Source organism: Brachyistius frenatus, unplaced genomic scaffold (genome assembly GCF_029030835.1).
Source record: "Brachyistius frenatus isolate BFR_SWC_R1_liver_20210118 unplaced genomic scaffold, ASM2903083v1 Contig_45, whole genome shotgun sequence".
Taxonomy (NCBI): Eukaryota; Metazoa; Chordata; class Actinopteri; family Embiotocidae; genus Brachyistius; species Brachyistius frenatus.
This window is the reverse complement of record NW_027210644.1, coordinates 1,825,317-1,840,437: the sequence shown is the minus strand read 5'-3', so window position 1 is coordinate 1,840,437 and position 15,121 is coordinate 1,825,317. Positions and strand designations below refer to the sequence as shown.

The window sequence follows — 15,121 nt, the reverse complement described above, 5'->3', positions numbered from 1 at the left end:
AGCTGCGAATGACCTTCTACAAGACAGCACTAAAACTGTAGCTTTTTTCAATCTTGTATCCATATTTCTATATATTGATTCTCCAATCTCCAGTGGCTAAAGAAGCATTTCCCCTCTGTGCCTCCGAGTTAAAGATATGTCTGTGATTTTATGAGCTGGTATAGTCACCACTGTCCTCAAAAACTTGTAACTCTGGGTAATTAATTCTCTTCTGTTTATTACTTTATTAATTTTGTTTATTTTTTTCATGTATTTCTAAATTAAAAGTTGCAGTATCTATCCCAAGCCTAGACCGTACAACCTTTAGGAAAGGCCTCTGGAAAAAATAAAGTCAGTGTGTTTGTATTTTCTACAGTTCATGTGGCATCGATGATTCTGAAGGAGACTTCTTTTCTTTGAGAAACCTCTAGAGAATGATTATAAGATAGAGACATAAGAGGCTTGATGGTTACGTCAGGTGTTTAGGTAATTTTCCAGAGAGAAAGAGAGTGTGCAGAGGAGTGCGGAGGACAGTTAGCATTGAGATTTCCTGACATGCAATGACAGTAGCAGTTGTCATTCATCTGTAGATAATAGTCACCAATAATTATTATAAACCTGGATGAGGGAGCTCAAGTAGCTTGGTGCTGAGCTAGTGGACACTCTGTAAGTAACCTTTAGTGGTTTGAATTAATGCAAGTAGTGACTGGAAGCCATTGTAGTGTAATGGAAAGTAGAGTGCCGTGAGCTGGCAAAAGACCAGATGTGCTGCTGCATTTTGGACCATTTGCAGAGGTTTTACTGTGTGGCAGCAGCCCTTGTATTAGGGCATTACACACATGAGATGAACGGTTCTTGTACAAGGAATGAAGTGGCACACCCAGTTAGTTAAGATTGTATTATGTTGATGTTATGTATTGTAAAGCGGTTTGACCAATTACCAGATGCAACATACTCAATGAAAATTAGGTGGTCATCAATCACAATGGCAAGGTTTCTTGCAGACTTTGTTGGAGAGGGTGAGGTGGAACTGAGCTGAGAAATAATCATGTACTGAAGAAAAGGACTGGCTGCGATCACCAGGAGTTTCGTTTTAGAGGGACTCAGCTGAAGAATCAGCCAATTTCCATTTGCATCATCTGGCAAGTAGGACAGGTACACAGAACTGTACAATCACGTCATGGAAGGACTTCTCGGCACTTCAAGAAAGTATTTAAAAAGAGTAAAAATTGTAACATCTGGAAGTGCATAACAATTGATAATGTGACATACAGTTACCGCCATTGACACTAGGGCTGTATCAGTACTTTACGCATTAATCCACCTACTCATGTCACAAAGACACATTTCGGTAAAAAGCTGCAAGAAGGAATAGACATTAAATTATCAACACAAACAAATTGACACTGGAAAAAGTATCTTATTTTACTGCTGAAGGTGCCGCAAGAAGATGGAGATGAGGTGAAAAACAAACATAAAAAGTGATAGTAAAAACTTCACTTACTAATTAAAACTGGTTTCAGATTGGTAATCAGTGTTCAGTCTTCAACACCCTCTAGCTTCATCAGTTTCCATGTTTCACTGGGCATCTAATTTTCAAATGTTTACATTCCACAAATGTATTTTGCCTTTACTTGTACTCCAAGAAGAGGGCGGAATCATAATTATATTAACAAACCAGATGAACCACCATCTATGTTATTAAGTATGCTAAATTGAATGCAAGTATGCTGATTCGAGTTTATCAACATTAGGTTAAGTCACCGAATTGAGGTTAGCAATGCAATAAATAGAAGAAATGTGTTTGTAATATGTCTGTTTCTACAGAATGCAACTGTTCACAGAAGAAAAGCATATATATGAAGTACTCAAATTTACATGATTCATTCAGGACTGATCCATGTATGTTTTTACTAAACTAGAAAGATAAATACACCATCATATTTTTAGCACTATGTTAAATAATACTGCTGATACTCTCCTGCTTGCCGATCAAATACCATGTATATGTCAATATAACAAAGTCTACTAATTCTAAAGAGGTCTGACAAGAGACTGAGATTCAGATGGTTGCAGAATGAAGCATTTTCTTTTATCAAAGTGTGCCAAAAAGTTTTGTTTCTCTTTGCAAGGAACCCCAAACTACTGTTTGCAATGGCTTGTTGTTCAAATGGAGGTTGTCACAGTGTTTTTCAAATGAGCAGACTTGACCTGTGCATCTAACTGAATGACAGTCCCATTTGTAGGTGCTTCGCTGACTGCAGAGCCAGATTACCGGCTATATACACTTGATGGATATTATTCTCTGAGTCCTCATTAGATGCCAGGGCCACTCAAGGACTACTTGAGAGGTGTCGAAATATTATGATGGCTGTGAAGGCATCAAATTGATGCGGTTTTTCTCCCAGAGTGAATCGGTTTGATCCTGCATTAGACACACAGCCGCTGACGCAATCACAGAGAGTACTCGTATAATGCATCACCCCTCACACCTCGCACGGACAGCTCAATTGGTTCCTCCCATTCATTTAATCAACATATACACACACACACACACACACACACACACACACACACACACACACACACACACACACACACACACACACACACACACACACACACACACACACACACACACACACACACACACACAAACACAAGCCTGTGTACACACATACACACCTATAGGCATTTATGTGATGACAGTGGCAGTATAGTAGTGACAAGGTTGATTGAAAGCAGCTTTCTTTGTCCTCTGTGTCCTCTGAATGTGTTGAAGTTCATCATCAGACAACAGAACTGGTGTGTTTACTGTATGAGCTGACCAAAACAAAAAGGCAATGGATATGTCTGGCATACTATAAACTATATGGTCAAAAGTATGTGGACACTGAAACATTACACCTGTATTTCAAAGTCAAACATGACATTCCTAATGCATTGGGCATTGTCCAGTCCACCAGGTGCTGGTCAAAAGGCTACATGAAGCTCTTACAGTTAGCCCACATGGCAACAGCACAAGGGTTTCAATAATCATCTCAATAATCAGGTCCTTTCTGTATCTGCCAGACCCTGAGCATTTCATGCATGCTTGTATTTCTTCATGCTTAAATTACTGTAATTCATTGTATGCAGGGTGAAGCCAAAAAGTTATCTCTCGCCTTCAACTGGTACAAAATCCAGCTGCCAGGATTTTAACCAATATTAGCAGACAAGATCACATCAGCCCTGTTTTAGTCTCTCTTCACTGGTTATCAGTAAGTTTTGAAATATATTTTAAGACTTTATTGATCACATTATAAGGACTTCATTCGTCTAGATGTTGTGGCAAATTTTAAACAAAAACAAAAAAAAAAACATGTAATTTCCATAGTTTTAAGTGAGTTTTTTGCAGGAAAATTATGGAAATTAGAAACAAATTCAAGTTGAGGAAATTTGTTTTGTTGATTTGTTTTAAACAACTACCTGATGCATTGTTGTCATCACTTCATTTAATAATATTAAGCATTCTGCACATCAGTAATAATATATTTTTTTAATATATTAATTGAACTTAGAGAACCATGGGGAAGTTACAAAAAAAGCATACATGTGACGTAGCTTTACAAAACAGACAATCCGTGATTGCAACATAGAATACAAATGCTATATCTGCTGTAAAAAATAAGAGCTTTAAATGATTAATATATATTAAAAGGGTTTGGCTCATCTTGACTGGACAAACCAAACCTCAGTGAAGGGGGGGAAATGTTTATTGGCCTTGGTGGGTTTTATGGCGTGAAAACTCGTGGGGATTATCACACAAACATATGCTGTCCCGTTTTGTGTGACTTTCAAATGACCTGATGTCACGTGAGAGACGTAAGAGTTGGAGTGGTCTCTTCACTGCACAGTCGCTCTAATCCAAACTCCCTTGAGGATGCCGGAGCTCCTCACCCAATCTCTGAGGCTGAGCTCGGCAACCCTGTGGAGGAAACTCATTCCAGCTGGTTGTTACCATGATTTCATTCTATTGGCCAAAGCTCATGACCATAGGTGAGGGTCGGAACATAGACTGGTAAATTAAAAAAAAGCGTTGCCTTCCGGCTCAGCTCTCACTTCACAAAAACGGTCCGGTCCAACCTGACAATCTGCCGCTCCACTCTACTCTCACTCGTGAACAAGACCCCGAAATACATAAGCTCCTTCCCTTGGGGCAGGCACCTGTCCCCACTGGAGGAAACAGTTTATTGTTTTCCCGGTAGAAAAATCCCAGGTGCTTCACCCTCGCCTGCAAACTGCCCCAGTGCATGCTGAAGGTTACGGTCTGAGGAAGTCAACAGGAACACATCATCTAGTAACACATCAAATAGTAACCAAAATGTATTTTTCTTTGACTGTTGTTTAATTTAACGTGCAATTGGTCTAAAAGTTTAAACCATCAAGAAAATGTTTTCACACTGCACATGAACCAAACCACCATGGTCCGTGGCACATTTCACACATGTTATTTGGGTTTGGACCAAATTAAAAAAGGCAGAAGGCCCGGACCTAAAGAGGCATGAAAGCTCCCTTAAGCCTGGTAATATAGAGTAAGGCACTTTGCGACTTTGTTTGGAAAACATACAATGACCTATAAATGCTATAATCTGCACAGTAAAGATGGCTTTCATATTACAGCATTTACAGATAGACTATTCCTTGTGCAAAGTGCAACTGAGTAAACATGAACGTTTTGAAGAGATTGTATTTCCTAATGTCCTGAGTTGCAGTATAGATCCCTGCATAATCTTTTCTGGTGGCCCCCTGGAGTCAGATGTCATGCATAACGACTGAACGGATCCCCCAACCTGATAGGAATTTAGAAGCACTCCAGCGCAATGCACTGAGTCATCCAGTTATAGGAGTGAAATGCATGTTCCTCCTAACAGTGGAGCCCTGATGCAAAGCATAAAGCATCACAAATAAATAAAAAAGAATCCAGTGAATTTTTCAAGTTTTGTGAGGCGGAGCGTGTTGACAGTAATAATCCTCTCTGAGAAAAGACTTTCTTTGACTGACGTTGTAAAAAGTGGCGGTAAAAAAGGGGGCGAATTAAAAACTCTTGAAAGGTCAAGACAACATGAAAAGTTTTGAGAGATGTGACAACTCAAAACTTTGTGCCTTTTAAATATCATAGGAAAAAAACTGTGATTCACATTGTCAGTGAAAGGAAGAAATGTGACCATGGTCTTAAAAACATTCTTGCTGTCCTCTTAACCCCAAGTTTTTTATGGAAAGATGTGGCACACTGCAGCTAAGCACACATTTTATTGCACCTTCTCATTCACCCAATCTGTTATGGGAGTCTGCAGCAGCAAGAACTGCACAGCGATTTGTTGTCTTTGCATGATGGATGTTAAAGGCACAATCCAGGAATAAACCTTTTTAACCTCTTATCAAATTACAACTGGGACTCTCCATGTTTTATGTTGATTCAATGTTCATATGTAAAAATGAAAAGTTGTCTTTTTAGTAGCAGTTGACATTGGAGCCATGTTTGACCAACAATTGCTAATTGCAGTCCTGTTCTCATGGTGGAGTTGCCAAGTTTGAACTCTTTCCTGCTATCTCATATCATTGTAAATGAAGGGACAAGTGAGCGAGTAAAAGTTTTTGTCGTTGATGTTTATCAATATTTTCTTTTGACAACAATGGATTTCAGTGGCAGAACAAAATTTAATTAGGCTTAAGACAATGAAACAAAATCTAGAAGGTTGGTTCTTCTGCGCTGTATCTGTCACTTTTACTGGAATTTTTTGACAAAAAATTAGGACTAACACCTGCCAGATCTTTTATTGTTTACAAAAACTAAAAGGCACAATCAATGATCTAAAGTTTAAAGTTCGAAATAAATATATTTTTTTACATATACATGTAACCTTATATTATGTGAATTATATTATTGAATATTTTACCCATTGTCACATATATATATATATATATATATAAATATAATATTTGTAAACAGAATTATCTTTGATTTAAGGTTTGTGATTTACTATGATTGGAGAATAACATGGAGAGCCCTCAAATTATTATAAGTCTCAAATATTTTAGACAACCATATCCTTCAGAACATGTTAGTGGTGAACAAACTAGGTTGGTGTTTCTTTTCAAACTTTTAAATTTAATGCTCTTGCACATTTCAGGCATTTCAATTTTCAGATGTAAGAAAAGATAGACAACACCACTTACTGTTAATAAAATTGCTTTTCCTTGTGAGTAAAATGACTGTACAACATATCATCAATTTCCATCTTCATTTACCCACTTCAAGAATGAAGCACAAAGGCCTGAGAGCTCTCTGATGGTGGCTGATGTTGAATGGTAAAACTGCTCAACAAGGGGCACGCAAATTAGATTCGCCTCTCCCATCAATAGCGAGCCTTGACATTGTGCAGGTCTGAAAATTAATTTCCAGTCAAGTGTGTATGTGTGTGTGTGTGTGTGTGTATAAATGGTATAAGATAAGGGCAGGGGATTTTTAATACCAGAACATGGGTCAGACCAGAAATGAAAAAAATGAAGAACAGTCTTTTGTATTTCAATTGTCCAGCAGCCAGGGAGCACAAGCCTGAGTTTCACCTCAGTGTCGCAGTATCAGTATAGTGTAATGATTTATATTGCACATCTTAAGCAAAATGCTTGGCCAGTGGAGCTTTTATCAGGCTAACATGAGCAGTTCAACTTTGAGACTCAGCCTGATGCTGACTTGACTAGTCATTACAATGAAAGTTACAGTAAATGTATATAATAAGCATAATGATTAATCTAATTGGAATGATTGCACCATCACTTCTTATGAACAATTAGTCAGTGATAGTATAGATGCACCAGTAATTCTTTATTAGTATTGTAATTACAATATGAGGAAAACTACCATGGCAGAGAATGAATTACTGTGTTGTATAATTAGAATTGATATTCTGCCATATTATCCAGAAACGACTGATTGATTTTCCCTGAAATGCTCTATTGAAATCGTAGTCGACTACTCTAAGCACAATGTAATGGTACATTAACTGGTAATTTATAATTAGGAGTACAGTTGACCATGAATAAAATTGTTGTATTTCTATAAAATAAAACATTAAAATTAAATGAAATCAAATGTTTCCCCGTGGTAATATTCTGTTATATGTTGTTACTTACTAAAATGTTGACAGAGATTTTACATTCCTTTACATTCCTATATGTCTCGTGAAAAAAAAATAATGTCAGAAGTTGTCTTTTGTTAAATGAAGCACACATCACATATTAATTGTGATCCTGCAGTGATAATGAAGCACAGTCACAAGGTGAGTGTGTGAATCTTTGTCTTTTTCTGGCTCTTTGTCTCTGTCATTTTGGAGGTACAGAGTCATCCCTAGATAACACTTGATTTGTCAGCACTGTGCCTGGTTTTAATCTGTTATTCTGATCAGGCAGAGGGCAGAACATCCATGGCCCGTTGAGGTTCTGATTAGAGTTTGTCAGACCTGTGTAGGACACGATTAGAACAAGCTAATTAGGACAGATGGAAGTTTAGGAAACTTTGGAAAAGTCATCAGAGGAGAGAGAGAGAAACAGAAAGACAGAGCATGTGCATAATGGAGAAGATGGTGGAGTGCATGTTTTTTATCCAACACACAAAAAAAGTAAACAAACAAAACAAAAAAAACACCGTATTGGAGTCAACTTTGATTTCTGTTAAATATCTCAACCCCAAAGACGATGGGCACAATCAGAATGCTACAGTCAACAAAATATATTATTCAACTTGGTTCACTTCCTGCTATTGCTTGTAAAGTTTAGACTGAACTGAGGATTTTGTTGAAAAACTTTTTTTTTCCAGCAGCCTTCATGGCCACCGTGTCTACAATGACAGTGATGAACAGTCTTGTGCTAATCTTATGTAATATTGGCTAATAAGGCCCCAATTTTTATTAAACACCAAAACAATTACTATGACATCAAAATAAATCATCCACCAGTATTTCAGCCTGCTGTCGCTAATGTTTTTCTCTCTTGCTTGAATTCTGTCCACCGTTACATCAGCATCTTATGTAAGAGCTGCGATCGAACATGTGCAGAGGGGACAGCAGGAGAGCATCGGTAGATCTTAGCATCAGCTGCAGCAACACTAAGTGAAACTGTCACCGGGTCTGTTTTTACCCACAAGCTGCCGCACTCTCACAGGCACGTCGGGCAACCAATTAGGGTTAGACGAGAGCGGAAATATTGAAATAAATAAACTAAAAGATCATTTGTGGCCCGAGGCTGGTGTCGCATGCATGGTGAAAGATTAATGCTACCCTCCTGAAAAACTAAAGGCTCTAAAGGGACAGAGGAAGTGGCTTTTTCTCTTCTGAAGCACTAGTAAAATGAAAAAAAAAAAAAAAAAAAAAGGGCCTAGAGATGCCTCTAGGCCAGAGGAGCACTGAGAAGAAAAGAGGAGAGTAGCACAAAGAGGAGGAAAAAGAGGGAGAGAGGAAGGCAAACATAGTGCATTGACAGTGGCATAGAACTGCCTTCACACCGACACACAAACTCACACAAAGAATGCCTTAAATCAGACAACTTACTGCCTTACTGTACTGTGTATGTAAAACATATGGCTAAGAGCCACAGAGGTGTATGACCTGACTGTTGTGAAGAATTAGTGTTGTTGAAATATGCATTATCCTGCATTTATTAAGAGAACAGGTCAATAGAGGAGGTCTTAAGTTTGGCCTTATAGCTGAGGTCTCCCATATAGGCCTCTTTAAAAAAAAAAAGAAAAAAAAAGACACCCAATGTTCTCTGCCGTTGGGGCTAATTAAGTTCCACAATTTGAGAATTCATAACAATTTAAGAAATCCGACCTTGAGACATTTCTAATATACTAGTTCCTAATCCAATGTGTATGTGATTCGGTTTGAATTCAGTAGCAGTAAGTGCAGGACTGTTAAGTTCCTCCCAAACAACAGTAATTCTGACAGTGATCTTAAAAAAGACAAATTTGAAAATTGAAAGTAGTCTCTGTCCAGTAATGAAACATTTGAGGCATAGCAAATTTTCCACAACATGTGGAACAACCGAAGGCTCACCACACTATCCTGACTGGAAAGGCTCAGACTGGATGTCATAGAAAAATAAGTCTGTCACAGACAGACACACACCTGAGTAGGCCCAATAGGTCTCCTCGGTGGTGGCTCTTCGGAGTCGTGTCCCGCTGGCTGTGGCTCTGTGAAGGCCTTGGATCGGGGCTTGGGACTCGGCTTGGCTTCCTGTCAGCACTGTGGGGGACAAGAACATGGGGACAGGCGGGTTAGCGTAAACTCTGTAGCCCTGACTGGGTACCTGCTGCGCAGGATGACAGCCAACTGTGTCCTTAGCTGCCTTACCACGCAAGCTGCTTCGTAATAACATTCACAAAAGGAACAAAGGTCAACAACAAAGAAAACAAATATATTGTGGAACTTAACTGTCTGGAAAACAGACCAAGCTACCTTGCAAACATTTAACAAGTACCCTCAGCCCTCAGTACAGGTTCATTCATCAGAGGTGACGCTAAATGATCGAATAGTTCCGAGCCAATTTCAAATAGTAATTTTGCTTGAAATTCTCTTCCCTATTCATAATAAAAGGTGGCGTACATGGTGTCTCATTTATACTGTGTTGAATGAGACTACAGCCTCTCCAGTTGAAAAGAATGATCCATAATCTGGTGTTTTCCTAATGTCGTTACATTATGTATTAATGAGAGCGTTCACTTTGATTACATGCTCCTGTGACCTGAGGCCCTCTGGTTTGAATTAATGACAGCAGAAACTAAACACAGTTTGGCACAATTTATATTAGTCCCACACAGGAGTTCAGTTCTTTCCTGGGTCTCTGGGCATACGAGCGAAGTTGCCATGTACATTTTACTTTGAGCTAAAAATCTGATGACCAAGGGAATGGAAATTGGTAAACAGCAGGTCCCATAGAAAGTGTGTGCCCTGGGGTCCCTGGGGTTAGATTACCAGTTTGATGCTAGTAATTACCTCACGATTCAAACATCTTAAAAATATCAGATCCCCTCTCAGAGTCAGGCATATTACAGCAGAGCAGCATTTCTTACAATTTAATTCCTCATGCATTTCATTTGGGAGTATAATGTTCAAATGAAAAAAATAACAAAAAATTCAAGAACTCCCCTGTTGGTTTCATGTGTGAAACTTCAAATCGCCTCCTTAAGGGCTCAGAGACCTTCCTGATCCCTGCGAAAGAAAAGGCAGAGATGGGTTGCTTGGCTTTCTTCAGAGGAGAGCACAGGCTTTCTGACAGCTTCTCTCCTAATGGCTCCACTGTGCTCTGTGATTTGGCCTTTTAAAGATCTTTCACGAGACAAAAGTCATGCTAAAAGGAAATGACTGGAGTTTCTTTTAGACACGCTGAGGGCCACCTTTAACTTTCCATTCATGGCATGTCTTACAAGCCTCAGCCAGAATACAATACCAGTCCAAGAGGAATATTTCCTTAACACTTCTTAAACAGTTTTGCTTTGAGGAAGGGCATTTTGGTCCTGGTTCGACAAGAGTCATCAAGCAAGTTCAGGCCATTTATTTTAAGTGATATCTAATTAGATTTTCTTGCAGTGTATACACACTAGGTTTTTGCAGCTGATTACAAACAGTAGGCTGCATACAATGTTGTTGTGGTCTTGTGACACACGAAAGGAAGAGTTTGAGGTACAGATGAGGAGTTCACTCTGGAGAAAAGTAGAACAATTCAGCCCAGACATAAGTGAATACAACAAAGGGAACCCCGCGCTGTTGAGCAGATAAAATCCAATATCAGGCTAGAACGGGACAGCATTTCACTTTCAAAACTCCAGCAACTGGTCTCCTGAGTTCCGAGACATTTCCAGAGTGTTAGAAAAAGAGGTGGTTCAAGACGGTGGTAAAACTGCCCCTGTCCCAACTTGAAAAAAAATAATAATTAATTGAGCATATATTTTAAAATTTCAACATTTGGTCTATTGTCAATTAAGTATGGGTTTACATGATTTACATGAAATCATATTTTGTTTTTATTTACAACTTTTTTGGAAACGGGGTTGTAGATTCACCTCGTGTTTTGAACTTTGACCATGGTTCACGTAGACATCTGACATCATAAAAGGACGCAAATAACAGAAAAATCACAAAAATCCTGATATGTCATGTTGAACTCTTGCAGCCCAACAGACTCACTGTGAAAACAAATTCACATCCCTTCTTCTTGGCTGAATTGCTCAGGAGGTATTCATTACAGCAAGACTATCAAATGAAATGGCACAACTTGACCTTTCCAATGAGGCTAGCTGCTTGTCTGTGCAACAAAGTATTGGTCAGAAAAATATTTGTTAATTGACACCAGTTTTTATCCTGCTCCTATCTCCACATCCATTAATCTTGTTTCAATTACTCTTAAACTCCATATTGCATAGATAGGGAACATATCACAAGAAAAAGCACAAACAGGGCTTTGTAATGATGCTTATCACATAATTGTAGACCAAAGTAATTATGTTATCACAATCAAATGTCTGCAAAAACATTTCTTTACAAATTGCTTCACTAATTTACCAACTCGGTTTGGTATAATAATTGTTATTATATAACTCCAAATCCTGATTGCTTCATAACGTCACACAATTTAAATAAACGGCAGAACTTTAGAATCATTTTTGTAGATATCAGACATAGTGTTGTCAAGTAATCTGTTTTTGAAATCACAGCAATTTATGCATTGTCACCAACGTAAGGCTAACATAAAGTCATACTTTGTATGAAAAATGTACTAAATATAATGTATTTCAGGTGCAACCTGTTTACCGAGTGGTATATTCATAAACCATGGGTTAATATAATCTTAGCAGTGAGTCCTGGTTGGCCAAGCCAGTTGGTTTACATTGTCCAGAATTTTAAGTTTCACTTTTTCATTGTCACGTGTTCTCTTGCTGGGATATCTGCTGCCGGGTTTCAGAAGGGAATTTCAACCTTAACCCACCATAAATGTACTGTGGCAGCATCAGGAGGAGGAACTGCCATTTCACATCTGACCCCACAACGGCCAGCTGTGATTATGTGAACACGGAGGTGTGTTAGTGAGGATGTGGATGATATCTGAGCATCAGTTGGACACAAACCTGAAAACATCAATTATGTCACAATGAAAACTCAAAGCTTTTTACAAGGCATTATGGCGGAGATTTAAGGGCTGTGGATGAACAAAGGGTGAGTCTTTGTTTAATGACAGACAACTGCTGCTTTCCACATCTCCCTCCTCCACCTCCTCTTGTTTTAATTCTTTGGGACGTAAGCGTGGCTCATGTCTGTGAATGCCAATGGGAGGCAGCTCTATGGCTTTTCTATGAATTACATTATTGATTCCCAATACTGCTCAGAACAGAAAATGTAATTATGCAAGGACCCAGCCCTAACCCCCTTTCATCCTCACCAAACACATCTTTTTCTTTCCCTCTTTTTCTGTCTTGTCTTTCACTCAGGGGCTTTTCATCAATTTGTCTTTCGTTCCTGCCTCCAGTCTCCCCCCCACCCCCCTCCACTCCCCTATCTGACCTCTCTAAAGCTTGAGTGCATTGTCCTTCAATCGTGTCATGACGGCAATAGTTTTTTCCCCCCGAGTTGCTTTGCAGTAGCATCAGCAGTACTATCGGCAGACTGCAAAAATCCCCACCTTCTCTCGTCATTTTATCTCAAAAATCCAAAACATGTAATTATGTTCCAACCAATTACTCATTTTCTAGTAACTCAGCAGCAGAAGTACCGTACTCGTTACATTACATTAATTCATCAGCCCAGTTCCAACAGATGCTGCCTTGCAGCAACTACAAATCCTCCGCACACATCCTCTTTTGTATGAAACACAGGAATAGAAAACAAGATATAGTAGTTTAAAAGCAGACAGCACACAGTACACAGTTTGGGGTTATTTAAAGACCATCCTCAGTTTGCTTAGTCGCAGACTCTCCAGAAGTTGCTGAATTTCAAATTGTTATCCCTACACTCATTAAAACTGAAAGAGTCATTTCATCTGGATAGATGGTCGTCATCTCTCTCTCTCTTACAGACTTAATTATCCCTAAATGGGATTAGTATGGATGGTATGTTAGGAGTCTCAATGACTGATACTTCATGGGCAAACAGGTTCAATACTATTCAAAACAATAAAGGCGCCTGGTCGCTTTAAAGACAGCATATATTACAGACAAGACTGTCTAAGGGCAAATAATATCTTCACCGCCTTGCCCTTAGACAGTCTTTATTGATGGGGAAGTGAAGTGGTAATATATATATATATATATATATATATATATATATATATATGTATGTGTGTGTGTGTGTGTGTGTGTGTGTGTGTGTGTGTGTGTGTGTGTGTGTGTGTGTTTGTGCATTGCTCAGCTTCTTTGCCAGTACAGCTGCCTGCAGCTTCTCAAAATTCTAAACGAATACTCTGACAATGAAAGTACTTCATGGAACCCCCACTTTAAAAAAAATAATAATTAAAAAAAAAAAAAAAATGCACCCCATGCATTATTTGGCAGAAGTGATTGTTGCTACCAAGTCATGTATCATGCACTATTTCAGCTTAGGTTACTGTTGAAATTCACTGTCAAAAGTTATTTAAAATACGAGTTACCTCTTCCCGGGCTGATTTAACATCAGCAGCTCTTGGAGTACCATTAATTTGGTTGTTAGAATCTGAACTGTCCCAGACGAGTTTGACAGTTTGGATGGCGTTGCCGGTCTGCTCCTTCTTAAGTCACTACAAACTGTCCGCTGTGCCACAGCAATCTTAAAGGGAATAAGAGGAGCTGGTTTCATCGGCCACGACTGAAGTTGGCTGTGACACACCTTCTAATTAACTTTTCCTCCTAATCCCCCCGTGCTGCACTGCATTAGAGTCGTGCACGCACTTGTGTTCAACCGAAATACCAAACAAGTTGTCCACACCTACTTGCGTTCCCGTTGCACCTGTGCTTCGCCTGGCCGGACAAAAATAGTCCTCCAGTTTTTAAGATGTCTCATCCAGGGATAGTTATCAGTACATCCAATGATACACACCTAAAATGAAGTATTAATAGTTCATTCAGCCAACTTCATTTTACCAAATGTAACAACTAAAATGGGTCTCGTGTTGCTGCCGACAGTCTAACTTAACGTGTCAATTTTGTGCTTTCTGCTTCATATACAAGTTTACATCTGTTCACACAAGCGAGGACTTTTACAAGGCCATTTTCCAAAACACTTCATCAAAAATAATTAAAAAAATAAAAACATGCAAACTTGCTCCCAAACTTGCTCCCATTTTTGACTTATACATTATTACCAAACAGACTATAAAACTAGCTGTTAAATGTTTGGATGTTTTTTGGATTATTTTTCATTTTTTTTGCATTTCATAAATGAATAATGAAATAATAGATTATTGTTTCATTATCCAATTTTTACTTCTCAATTGGACAATCAAAATAATGAATTATAGATGGTCTCAACATCCTCTCCCTGTTTTTGTTACTCTCTGAAACCAGTGGAGCACCCCAACCCCACCTCCATCCTATCACATCTTGGTTGTGGCCATTCAGACGTGTCCAGCCATTTAGTTGGATTTATTTATACAGAGCTGATGCCTCATTAAGGCGAGCGCAAAGACCCAGATCAAATCTATTTCAGGGAGAGGGCCTCTCCTGTTGGCTCCTAGCATAGAAAAAACAATGTTTAAGTATGTGACAGCGAGAGGAGACGGCAGAAAGATTGAAAACAGAGGTGAAGGACATTGAAAGAGATGAGAAAGGAGAGGAATAACCAGAAACTCGGAGGAGGAGGGAAAGCTGGGGTTAAAAAGCAAAGAAATGGGCTTAAGGAGACCCATAACAAGGGGTGAAGGAGAAGGTGGAGTGAAGACGAATATAGAGTGAAGAGGGTGCATAAATAAGCGCTGAAATAAGCACCAATGATAAAATTACACTCCTCTCCTAGCAACAGTTATCGGGTCGCTGATGGACAGCCCACTGCATGGCAACCAGTCCGCAGAGAATGAAAAGAGGAAAGTTGAACAGAGGCCTTCTGTTGTGTTGAAGGGGAATAATGGGAGAATAGGGAGAGCT

At 39.0% G+C, this 15,121-nt stretch overlaps 1 protein-coding gene across 1 annotated transcript in view; it reads right to left on the bottom strand.

Moving 5' to 3' along the window:
- Window positions 1-15,121, bottom strand: part of LOC138623620 (receptor-type tyrosine-protein phosphatase gamma-like) — a 379,070-nt gene that overhangs the window by 291,654 nt on the left and 72,295 nt on the right. Inside the window, exon 2 of the mRNA XM_069703240.1 lies at window positions 9,144-9,260. Within this exon, the coding sequence (XP_069559341.1) occupies window positions 9,144-9,260 (117 nt within the window). The remainder of the gene's footprint in view (window positions 1-9,143; window positions 9,261-15,121) is intronic.